This window comes from Triticum aestivum, chromosome 5D (genome assembly GCF_018294505.1).
Source record: "Triticum aestivum cultivar Chinese Spring chromosome 5D, IWGSC CS RefSeq v2.1, whole genome shotgun sequence".
NCBI classification, from domain to species: Eukaryota; Viridiplantae; Streptophyta; class Magnoliopsida; order Poales; family Poaceae; genus Triticum; species Triticum aestivum.
In genome coordinates, this window is record NC_057808.1 from 548,033,929 (window position 1) to 548,046,965 (window position 13,037).

The 13,037-nt window shown below is 47.0% G+C and overlaps 1 protein-coding gene across 1 annotated transcript; it reads left to right on the plus strand.

The window, feature by feature from the left end:
* The first annotated feature begins 5,638 nt into the window (after positions 1-5,638).
* LOC123123738 (prohibitin-1, mitochondrial) lies at positions 5,639-8,841 on the plus strand. Its single transcript, XM_044544333.1, has 5 exons — positions 5,639-5,929; positions 6,075-6,191; positions 7,073-7,243; positions 7,339-7,551; positions 8,405-8,841. The coding sequence occupies exons 1-5, from the start codon at positions 5,759-5,761 to the stop codon at positions 8,600-8,602; spliced, it is 870 nt and encodes a 289-aa protein (XP_044400268.1). The 5' UTR covers positions 5,639-5,758; the 3' UTR covers positions 8,603-8,841.
* The last annotated feature ends 4,196 nt before the right edge of the window (positions 8,842-13,037 follow it).

The window sequence follows — 13,037 nt, forward strand, 5'->3', positions numbered from 1 at the left end:
ACTGGGTTCCGAACTGATGCGAGTTTATCAACAGTAACCGAGGTGACATGGCATCATTAGCGGAGGTTCACTGTAGCTTAACTATCCGGGCGTCACACCCCTGCTAGCTGGGACCCACCATGGTGGGAGGCTGACTTGTGGGCCTACTAAGTTGACTGGGACGGGGGCCTTTGTCAACTTTTGTCAATATGAACGATTCTAGCTCCAGTGACCGCACGATGTCCATCCAACGGCCGTAGTGCTTCTTCAACCTCTGGTCTTCTTGCTCCAGCCGCCCAAAGCAGCGCCGGTCGTGCCGCATGCTCCTGCCTCCCGTGGCCGGCTGTGCTGCCGCGGAGGCCTCACCGCCCCCTACTATTCCCACCGCTGGCCAGGCCCTGCGGCGACGGCAGCCTCACACCGCAGCCGAACCAGTGAACCCTCGTACTTCTCTCCGCGCGGGCTTCCACTGTCGCGTCTTCCCCGGCTCCCCGTCGTCCCCTTCCTAGGCCTCGCCGTCGTCCACCGCCCTGGTGCTCTCGGCGCGGCGTGGTCAACGTGGTCAAGGAACGACTTCCATCGAACGTGGACTGTACGTGGAGAGGCTGACAGCTGGGTCCATGGCCGCAGCAAGGAAGTGCCTCCTTATTACGCGGAAAATAATGATTCCTCCACCTGACAGCTGGGACCCACCGGACGGGCCATTGTATTTCGCGAAAAAATGTTTCCCCCTGACTTCTGGGACCCACCAGCTACATTTTCGCACACAAGGAAGTGCGTCCAGGCAAAAATAAAGATTCGCCCCCCTCACTGCTGCATCTTCGCAGGCAAGGAAGTGCCTAACAGACGGGACCCACCTGGTCGAAGCGTACGTAGCATTGTCATTCTGGTCGCGAACGTGTACATACATACTGGTCGATGTAGAGGCGCGCACGTGTCGTAGTAGAGGCGCGCACGTAGCATGTACACGTACGTACATCGGCCAGTGTGCAAGAAAGAAAATACGGCCATGTACGTACATATGGGCAGGGTCTCGAACGCCTACTCGCGCATACGTACGGCCAGGGCTCGTGTACATGGCTGGGTCGGAACGGAGAAACAACGTCGTCGTCGTGTTCATGGGGAGCCAACCGGCTGGGTCGGAACGAAATGCGTCGTCGTGTTCATCGGGAGGGCTTGGACGGAACAACCGATGGAAACGAGGCCTGGCGTACCGCAGAATGGAGGAAACGGCCTTGTGTTCGACCGGCCACGTTTGAAACGGGATCCTGTTCATCGGGAGGGGTCTGGCGTACCGCAAAACGGAGGAAACGGACCTCCTACGGTCGAAACGGGGGTCCTGTTGATCGGGAGGGGTGTGGCGTACCGTAAAACGGAGGAAACGAACTTGTGTTGGAGCGCTACGGTCGAAACGGGGGTCCTGTTCATCGGGAGGGGTGTGGCGTACCGCAAAACGGGACTCCACGGGACACTGTTCATCTCCACGTCGCCCCCCTCCCGCCTCCACGGGCTACTGTTCATCCACCGTCGACCTCCTCCAGCCTCCACCTACGACTGTTCATCCACGGGCTCCTGTTCATCCAACCTCCACCACGCGCTACTCCACCGGCTACTGTTCAACCAGCCCTCTCCACGGGCTCCTGTTCAACCACCCCTCCACGGGCTACTGTTCATCCAGCCCTCCACCGTCTACTGTTCATTCTGCCCTCCACGGGGTGGTCCTGTTCATCCTGCCCTCCACGGGGTCCTGTTCGTCCAGCCCCAACCGGCTCGATCGATCGGGGTCCTGTTCATCCAGAGGCAACACCACGGGGTCCTGTTCATCCACCCCCACCGGGAACTGTTCATCCAAACCCCCCAGCAACGCTCATTGTTCATCCAGAGGCAGCATCGATCGGCTTCAGTTAGCAGTAGTAGCGAAGGAATCGCTCGATCGGGTTCAGTTAACAGCCATCGATCGATTGCTCGGGTTCAGTAACGCGTAGTCTGCAGTGTAATCACTCGGGTTCAGTTAGAGCCCAATGCCTCGCTCGGGTTCAGTTAGAGCCAACGCCTCGCACACACGCGCGTACGTGTACGAGAGAAACGCGCATCGCTCGGCCCCCGACCTCCCACCATAACCGGGAACTCCCCGAAATTTTCCTCGTCCTCGCTTCTACCACGGGTTTTTCCGTCATGGACGGCCCAAAAAATGTCATGCAGCTGCGTCTCCGGCCCGCCCAGGACGAAAAGCCCATTTTCTGTCATGATTTTTTGTCATAGAAGTAGGAGCCCACCACATCTATGATGATACCGGGTTTTGTCACAATTATCGTCATAGAAGTGTCATATGTATGACAGAAAAAAAATTCGTTCGGCCCAAAATGTCACGGATGTGTCTTTTTTTTGTAGTGCCCCTCCTCCTCCCAACGGATAATACCACAACTCGTTGCGCCAATTGGCACAGGGACAAACTACAGCGCAAAAGTCAAGCAAACTATGTGAAACATAAAATGGAGGTCAAGTTAGCTATTTGAAGAGACCAATTATAACCATGGGCGCAAAGACGAACTGCAGCCAAGAGGGAGAAGCAACTAATGGATCTGATTTTTTTGTCAACTGTTTCAAGAATGTTTACCGTGAATGGACTGAAAATAGAGGAGCTCCCCATCCATCCCAAGGGGCCAATTTTGAAATAAAGAAAAGAGTATTGTTTCATCCATTGCCCCATCCGTTGCCTCCTTGTGCCTGTACCAAGTTTCCTGCCACCCCACGATGGTCATTTATTTTCTAGCCTCAATGCACGATGGTTGTCAATTTTTTTTACCTATGTATGAAAAGGGCACTGGACAATTGTCGGGAAGGAGTGCAGTTTAGAAAATCAAATGTCTACTATGGTCATCCTTGAGGCAAAGTTGATGGTCTCGAGGATAAGTATCATGGTTTGCACGTTCCAGTGGGACGCATGAAGGCAGGTAAGGTCCAGTCTACTAAAGATAAGTTCCTTAAGGGACTTTCTAATTGGATGGAGAAATATGTCTCGAGTGGGACTAATGAAACTCTTATTAAAACGGTTATCAAAGCCTTACCTACTTATGCTATGGGATCTTTAAATTTCTGGTGGGTTATGTGATGAGCTTTCCCAGGTGATCCGTAATTTCTAGTGGAGGGATGACAAGAGCAGGTGGAAAACTCGTTGGTTAGCTTAAGATAAAACCGACAATGCTTATAGGACCCAGAGTTATGGGTTTTCGTGACCTCCATTCATTTAACCAGGTTCTTTTGGCTAACTAGGCTTGGCATTTGTTGATCAAACCAAAGTATCTATGTGCGAGATTGCTAAACGCCAAATATTACCCTCACATGCATTTACTGGACACAATATTTCCTAAGGCTACCTCAACGTGTGGGGAAGGTATTATATATGGCCTGGAGTTGTTGAAGGAAGGTGTTAGGGTCCAGGACGCCAGTAATGTGAATATTTGAAAAGATAATTGGCTTACCTGCAATCTAGGTCTTAAAATTATTGCGAAGATAGAACAAGATTAAAATTGACGGCTGATCTTTTCTTTCTTAGAACAAGAAGATGAGATGTGAATCTTGTGAGACATTTGTTTTATCCACCTGTTGCCACGAGATTTCTAACCTTCGGATTCCTTATATGGGTGCGGACTTTGTGGCTTCACGTTATGAAAAATAGCGGTTTATTCTCGGTCAACAGTGCCTACAATCTTGCTCTTCTATTAAAGAAACATAATAGGATAATAGGCAATGCAGTGGGGTTGAATGGGGAGAGGAAATTGTGGAATGTCATTTAGAAAGCTAATGTGCCTCAGAATATTGAAGTTTTTGTGTGGCGTGTGTCATCTAATAGTCTGTCCGTCCAAGTTAATATGATGCCAGCCCGTTGTGCTATTTCTGGTACGCTGTTTCATTTGTGGTAATGCTTGTTTGAGATACATTTGTGGTAATGTTGATGAGGATATTTTCCATACTATTGTTTCTTGTACAAGGGCACGAGCTCTACGTATGGCTATTATAGAGGTTTGGGAGTTTCCTAAAGAGTAGGTTTTTGTTAACTCTGGTGGTCCAGATTGGTTGTTGGTCTTACTTGATAATGTGAGAAATATTGTGTGATTAGAGGTTTTTATTTTACCGAGAGCCCCACATCTAAAGAACAATGTGATATTTAGGGATGGACGAGGTCCATTTTGCGCTTTTGTTAATTTTCTAGATAGTTATAGGTCCTCTGTTGATGGCTTACATGGCACCTTGCTTGTTGGGTGTAATGGAAAGGGTAAACCAGTGATTGCTGAACACCAAACAAGTGCAACCACGCTGGAGGTTCATGATGATTGAATGCCCTCTCAGATGGATTGTGTAAAGATAAATGTGGATGCCAACTTTGTTGCTGAGCATGGCTCAAGTGCATGCTTTGTTGAGAGAGGATCGATCGGTGAGGTCCTTCTTTCCACACGGAATTCTCTTGTCGGCCCGCTCTAACGTGGAAAGAGCTAAGCTCCGTACCTGTTTGGCATGCCTTTACATTGGACTTACCACACACTGTCCCATTGACCTGGGAACTGATTGTTTATTTGTGCACTCCTTTCTTCCTGACAATGCTATGGACATGCCTACCTTGATGGATTTAAGAAAAGTGCTTAGGATCATTTATCTGTTGCACAGTTTGAGCTTGGCTAGGATGAGGTGAGAGGCAAACAATGTTGCCCATTAGATTTGCGAAATTTGTTACGATCTTGGTTGGTTCAGATGGTTTGTTAATGAATAGTGTTTCGCCCTGCGTGGCGGCTACTGTTTTTCGATGATTGTAAGAACATTATGTCTGAGTAGTATAGGGGTTTTACTCTTAAAAAGAAAAGTTTTTATCATGCGCATGGGCGCAAGCTGGAAGCCAGCGCGGCCATTCCCCAACCATCCCACAAGCATGGGAGCTGGTTGGTTGCGGGAAGGGGAGCGAAGTGGGCGGGGCTACGAAGACGCGGAGCACAAATCACAATCGTTTGTTCGGCATCCGATGTCAGGGAATGTCAGTGAACGAGAAGCTTGCGATTCAGCCGAGGGAATAGCAACCCGAGTACATTTGGCCCATTATTAGCCCATGCGGATGAAAGCAGTGCCTTAGACGGCCAGGGACGGCCGAGATGCACGATCCAACGCCCTAAATCAATGAAGGTGTGAGAGAGTTTGAAATGGGTTCAGTTTTACCGTCCTTAATTACTACTTCCTCCATCCAGAATTAGTTGTCGAAGAAATGGATGTATCAAAAAATGAATGAGTAGGAGTGCCACTTAATTTTAGGGTGTGCCGGCGCACTCAAAAAAGTTAAATGACAAGGACAAGTGCACAAGCGCAACTTATTTTTAGGCTGTGCACGAGGGCAACTTTTTTAGGTGTGTCCCCGTACAAAAAAATCATTTTTAGTTGGGCACGTACGGGCGCAAGTTGACCAGTCACGCGAGAGAAATGCCCCAACCATCCCACCCGTGCGGGACCCAGGAGTCAGGCGCACGAGACCATCTTGGGCCGGAAGCCAGCACCTCCATTCCCCTTTCTTGCAGCAGAGGAAAGAAACGCGCCCCACCGCATCATCCGCGCCGTCCCTTCGAGATCCGACGGCCCCGATCCACCGGCCCGGCCCACTTAACACCCACCCTGCTCTTCCTCCCGCACCCCTATTCCCCATCCCTCCGCCCGCCTCCTCCTCCTCCGCATCCCATTCTCCCCCAAATCGGCCGAGTAAACCCTAGCTAAACCCCGACCTCCGCCGCCGGCGAGCGAGATGAACTTCAAGGGCGCCAGGATGCCGAGCGCGCCGGCGGGCGCGGGCGCGCTGGTCAAGCTCGGGCTGCTCGGCGGCGCCGCGCTCTACCTCGGCAACAAGACCCTCTACAACGTCGAGGGAGGCCACCGGGCCATCGTCTTCAACCGCCTCGAGGGGATCAAGGACAAGGTAGCCGCCGCCCCCTCCCCTCCCACGGATCCGCGGATCCCGGCCGCCGGTGACGCGCGCGACGGATTTTGCTTGCTCCCTGCTGTTTTTCTGCGCGATTTATCGGGTTCCTTACGCGTTTGATTTCTGGGGCGGGTCCGTGCAGGTCTACCCCGAGGGGACTCACATCGTCATCCCGTGGTTCGAGAGGCCCATCATCTACGACGTCCGCGCGCGACCCAACCTCGTCGAGAGCACCTCCGGGAGCCGGGATCTCCAGATGGTAACTTTCTCCTGTCTCGATTCCTCCTCACCTAGCGTTGATGCGTGATTTACTGCTTATTATCTGTGAGAATCCATGTTTGGGATCGACCAAGGGGTCTGCTTTTAGCTGCCCATGTTGTTGATATTCTGAAAGTGTAGCCTGTACTAGTCTTATTTGTTGATACTCTGCTTATGTTAAGTGATTAGCTAGCAATTTGGACCAGTGTATGTAGTCTGGTACATGTAAAACGGCCCTGGCATTATCATTTCTGAACATATTCTGTAACTGTAGCCTGCAATGGCATGGGCACACCAAAAGTGTTTACCAATTTGGATAGGTGGGTGGGGTCTGGTACATGTAATGTGTTTGTCATTTTCATTTCTGAGTCTCCAGTTACCGTGACATCAGCTGTTATGGCATACCTAGCATCAGTGGAGTCAATTTTTATTGACTCATTGGATTTTAATGCAACCCATACTAGCTGACCTATGAAATCTTACAGCATTGTATGTAGCCTCTTTCCTGTCTAGTGTCTACTGCTCTGTTATTAAGCATTTTAATTCATTGCTTTTAATCAATTAGCACTGGTCGCCATTATGTATTCCCTGTCAATAAGCATTTCAACTCATTTGCTTTTAATCTGTTAGATTGTCATTATATATTGCCTGTCAATAATCATTTCAACTTATTTGCTTTGAATCTGTTGACATCAGTCACAAGTACTTCTTTTGCTTCATCATTATTTGTTGCCATGTTGATTTAAGACGACTAGCTGATGCTGAGCAAGTTATATCATTCTGATTATGTGAATTTGTTAGTGTTCACGCACTTCTTTTTGAAAGTAGCATTTGCGCTGCAGTTCCTTGCATGTATTTGATTCCACTTCATAATTTGGACAGGTGAGAATTGGTCTTCGTGTTCTTACACGACCCATGCCAGAGAGACTACCAACTATGTACAGGACCCTGGGGGAGAACTACAATGAGAGAGTGTTGCCTTCAATCATTCATGAAACACTCAAAGCTGTGGTTGCCCAATACAATGCCAGTCAGCTAATCACACAGAGAGAGGTACAGCTTTGCCATGTTTGCTGTGTGTTTCCATGCTATAGTAGATTATATCTGCTCTTGCTTGGAATATGTTACTGACCTTTATGTAATGGCAGGCTGTGAGCAGGGAGATCAGGAAGATTCTGACAGAGAGGGCAAAGAACTTCAACATCGCTCTGGATGATGTGTCCATTACCAGTCTCAGCTTTGGTAAAGAGTTCACTCATGCCATTGAAGCCAAACAGGTTGCTGCTCAGGAAGCTGAGCGTGCCAAGTTCATTGTTGAGAAGGCTGAGCAAGACAAGAAGAGTGCAATTATCAGGGCACAGGTATGCAAAACAGGGACTAGATATTTCTCTTTCACACTACTAAACCTACTTATCCTGTTTACGGTTTCAATCATAGTTAGTACAGGCATATTGCCAGTGTTTTTTATGTCTTCATAGCTTCATCATATATTCTGTTACACTTCTTGAGTTTTGGTAGCACATTTGAGCCAAACACTGGTAGCGCATTTGAACCAAACACTGGTAGAAATGTACATTCCATTTGTTAAGTTTATGGTACATGGTTTCCATATGGCTTCACCTATTTTCAGACTTCCAGTGGTAGTTAGTAGAGGCATATTGCTAGTGTTGTTTAAGTCTTCATATCATATATGTCCCTGCATTTGCTGAGCTTGGGAGCACTTGAGCCTGACTCTAGTAAAGTTGTACATTTCATATGATGATTGGATTGCTATGTCAATAGTTTAGTTTTGAACTTCCAGTGGCATGTTCGTATGACTGAACATAGTCTCAGACTTCCAGTGGCATGTTCGTATGACTGAACATAGTCTCAGACTTCCAGTGGCATGTTCATAGGACTGAACATAGTTTCAGACTTCCAGTGCTATGTTCATATGACTGAATTTAGTATCAGACTTCAAGTGGCATGTTCATATAACTGAATTTAGTTTCAGACTAACCATTTTCCTGTTCCAGTGTCACTTCCAGTGGTAGTTAGTATAGGCATACTGCTAGCGCTGTTTATATCTTCATTCATAGTCTCATAGCTCTGTACATTTGTTTACATTTGCTGTGTTTGGTAGCACTTGCCCAACACTAGTTGTACATTTCACTTGTTTAATTTTAGAGCACCTGATTGAAACGCTGATTGATGCGCCTTTGTTTATCTGAACAGGGAGAGGCAAAGAGTGCAGAGCTGATTGGCAATGCCATTGCCAACAACCCTGCTTTCGTGGCACTCAGGCAGATTGAAGCCGCCAGGGAGATCGCCCACACCATCGCAGCCTCCAACAACAAGGTGTTCCTCGACTCGGGTGACCTGCTGCTTGGGCTCCAGTCGCTCAAGATGTTGAACAACAACAACAAGAAATGAGACCGTCTCTGTCACGCATGTTGTGGTTGCCGCCAGTCTTGTCTACATTGGAAGAAGAGTACTTTTGAGAGGAACGAACGCTTAGTTTCTAGCATTCCCGACCCGAAAACAAGAAAGACGCCCTTGCTACTGTGAATTATTTGTGCACTTTTCAAGTGAACCTGTCAGCTGCTACCGCTGTGCGTAGCTTATAACGTCTGGGCGGTTATGTGGTGATTATATTGGTCTTTTCATGTTCATCTTGGCTTGTTTCTTTCGCGGTGCGCATTTCATTGGTTATGCGAGTTCTCTGAGCCACCTTGCTTAGTTTGCTTGCGGAACGTCATTGCTTCTGGTGCCTTCTATTTTAGGGCCTGTTCTGATGCCTTATGGCTTCTGAAAACTTCTCACGTGCGCATGATGCACTCACGTGCGGGATTGCCGATGCACTCACGTGCGCATGATGGTGGGCCGGCACATGTAGAAGATTGCTTCATGACATGTCACCGGTTTCCCCCTAGGCTTGGGGCGTGTTTGGTTGCCAGCACCGAGCCCAATTAAGCCCGCGCGGGAAGGGAGAGGCCTGTTTGGTTGCCTGGTTTTCATTCTAAGCATCGCACGCTTCTCAAAGCAGCCCAGAGTCTGGCTGAAATCTGGCGCGTCGTCCCGACGCCAAATTAGCCTCACCCCCTTTCACTCGCTCACCCATTGCCACTGCCCTCCTTTCTTCTCCACGGCCTCACCACCGGCGGCGGTTGCGATTTCAGATCTGCGCTATAGGCGACGGCGGCGGAAGAGGCGGCAGCGTTTGCGGCTGATCTGGTGCTCCCCTTGCTGTTGGCCACCGTCTGGTCGACCTACTATGTGCCATGGCTCCCCTACGCCGTCCTCGTCTCCGATGTCGGTAAGCCTCAGTGGTTAGGCCTTTAAGCTAGGTGTAGGATCGATTTCTCACTGAACGAACCGTCGATGTCGACTAGGTTATGGACACACGGATGAGGCTGATAATCCAGGCAGCAGCACTGATTAGTGTGATTCAGGCATGGGTCATGTTCATGCACCAGAGAGCTGTTCGTCGTGCTGGGAGACCGTTGATCCGCTATGGTCCATTGTCTCCCCGGGAACAGGAGAGGATCCAAAATCTGAACTACATCTACAACTGCAATGACGTCGAGGCTCTGTGGATGCTTAGAATGAAAAGAGCACCATTTGCCAGGCTTGTCGAGACCTTCAGGAGCAGGGGCCTGTTACAAGATAGCATCAACACCAGTGTCGAAGAGCAAGTGGTCATGTTCCTCCATGTTGTTGGCCATAACCAAAGGTTCAGGGTCATTCACAACACGTTCAGGAGGTCAATGGAGACCATCTCTAGGTACTTCAAGCAGGTGCTTTCTGCTGTCGGGGAGCTTAGAGGAGAGATGATCAGGAGACCATCTTGCCAGACTCCACCAAAGATTCGCGGAAGCCCAAGATGGTATCCATACTTCAAGGTGAGCATTGACAATATACACTTTTCATGGCTTGATATGCTTGTATTGTGCAAGTTCAGCACTAACACAGGCTAGTGATGCCATTTTCAGGACTGCATTGGGGCAATAGATGGTACTCATGTCACTGCCAGAGTTCCTAGGTCACAGTCTGCAGCATACAGGGGGAGGAAGCACTACACAAGCCAAAATGTGCTTGCTGCTGTTGACTTTGATCTGAGGTTCACATATGTGCTGGCTGGCTAGGAGGGGTCAGCGCATGATGCAAACATTCTCACTGACAGCATGAGTCGACCTGATGGGATCAACATCCCCGACGACAAGTTCTACCTTGGAGATGCTGGCTATGCATGTCGGCCGGGTGTTCTTCCACCCTTCAGGAAAACCAGGTACCATCTCAACGAGTTCTCTGGTAGGAACTTTCCTAGGACTGCACAGGAGCTGCTTAATCTCGGACACTCCAGCCTTAGAGTAACTGTTGAGAGGGCATTTGGAGCTCTGAAGAATAGGTTTAAGATCCTGGATCATAAGCCATTCCACCCATACCCCACTCAAGTTAAGCTAGTTCTTGCTTGTTTCATTCTGCATAACTGGATCCTTCAGTGGGGCTTTGATGAACACGTGCCTGAGGAGGAAGAGGTCGAGCCTGACGATGTTGTTAGCTCTGGCCATGGTGTGGAGGCATTTGACAATGACGGTTGGAAGAACAAAAGGTTGGAGTGGGCAGAGGCAATGTGGCTTAACAGAGGTCAGTGCAGGATTTGAAGAAGAGGAAGAAGAAATAGCAGCAGCAGAAGCACAGAAGAAGAGGAAGAAGAAGAAGCAGCAGAAGCAGAAGAGGAAGCAGAAGAGGAAGATGAAGCAGCAACACCGATGAACTATCCCCTATTTAGCCAATGGCTCTTAATAATTTGATCTGTCATTTGATTGTAGTTAGGATGAACTGTCATTTGTTTAACTAGCTGGCACTATGTTCAGATTGTGTGTGGTAAGGTCACCACTAGATAGAAGTGGTGACAACACCTTATGCAGGTTGCAACCAAACACCATGTCATATGTGCACCTAATGCAATGCGGGCAACCAAACGCTGGTCAAACATGTTTATCTCATGCAACTAGGGGCATGCAGGCAACTAAACTATGTGCATCTGGGGTTTTTTGGCCTGCATCCCCTCAAACCGGCTCAATAGAGCCAGGATCGCCGGGCCAGGCTGAATCGGCAATGTAACCAAACACGCTTTTGATGACCCGTCGCGGTTGACCGGGCAAACGTTGACTTACTATGGAAGGTGAATTTACATTAATGGACTGTAGGTGTGCATATCCAGACATGAAAGGGCTGTATCCATTCCGAATCCAGGCCATATAATTGCTTGATGCTCAAGAGTGCTTAGTTGGAAAAGAGTTTTCTATGTCCGACCTAATGCTCGATTTAGAATTCTATAACAAAAAAAATCCAATTAATCTATCTCACCTATATTATGAAGCAATTAATCTATCTCACCTATATTACGAAGCAGCTGTAGGGCCTGATTGCGAAGTGAAAAAGAACGAAAAAAGTTTGATTTTTTTCGTGGATTCAAAAATGTTCATGGATTTAAAAAAAGTGCACAAAGCTTTAAAACATTTCATGATTTTGAGAAAAAATTTGAAAAAAATTCATTGAATTTGGAAAACAGTTCACAAAAATTGAAGAAAGTTCATCAAATTTTGAAAATGTTCATGGATTTTGAAAAATAGTTAAAAGAATCTGGAAAATGTTCATCGAATTTGGAAAAATCATTAATTTTGAGAAAAAGTTCATCTGAATTTGAAAAGTTCATTGATTTTGAAAGAAAAGTTCATTGAATTTGATTTTTTTATCTAATTTGGAAAAAGTTCATCAATTTTGAAAAAAAGTTCGTTAAGTTTAAAAAAAGTTCATGCATTTTGAGAAAAGAAGAAAAACAATAATAATAAATAAGTAAAGAAAAAGGAGAATGTAAAGAAATATTAATGAAAAGAAACAGAAAAAGAAAGAAAAAACCAAACAAAAACCGGTCAAGGAAAAACTGCAAATGATAAAAGGAAAAGAAATCCGGCTGGAAGCTTCCACGAACCGCGGGAAGAATAAATAAATAAATAAAATTCTAGGCACAAGTGTTGCGATGTCCCTAATGGTTAGATTGCTTATATCTGAACGTAGCGATCGCGAGTTTGAATCTGTCGCGCGGGCCGGTCCAGCTTGGAAAGGGGGTGTTCACCGGTTTAGAAAAACATTTTCACTAGTGCATAAGGAGCAAGAAATGCCGTTAATTTGTTCTTTGCTCTTCGTTTCAGGCAAAAAAATTAGTGAACTGTAGGTTGTGCAGTTCAAAAGTAAGATTTATTTGAAGTCATACCTCGTAAAGTTTTACCAATTTTATAGAAAAAACATCTATATTCACAAAATGAAATCAATATCATTAGATGCGTTATGAAATTAACTTTCATATTGTATAACTCTAGTATTGTACATGTCGATATTTTTTAAATAAATTTGATCAAACTTTACTAAGTTGATTTTAGACCAATCTTTTATGCGAAGAAGAAATTGAGTGTGTAAGCTATTTGATTTGACGTCTAGGAGATCATAAAATTCTTTTGAATTATATAAGAAAACATGTATGGATCATTCGACCTACAGAGCTTATATTTACTACGCTCAGACACTTAGTGGCTTTTTATTTTTTTAGGTGCTTTTTTTTTTTAGTTTTATTAGGGTTTGTGCCATGCTAAGAAGACGAGGAGGCGGCGATTCTTGAAGATGGAATAAGGTTCTTTCAGACTAGCCCCAGTCCTGGTGATGCTTCCATCATCGTCAGAGGGCGTGTGGAGATGTGTCTCCAACGGATCTCGTGGGATCTGATCGGCGTTTGTCTTCAGCGGATCCGCCTGGATCCGGTCTTCGTACGTCTACGTCTGTGTGTATGCACGTTGAATCTTTCAGA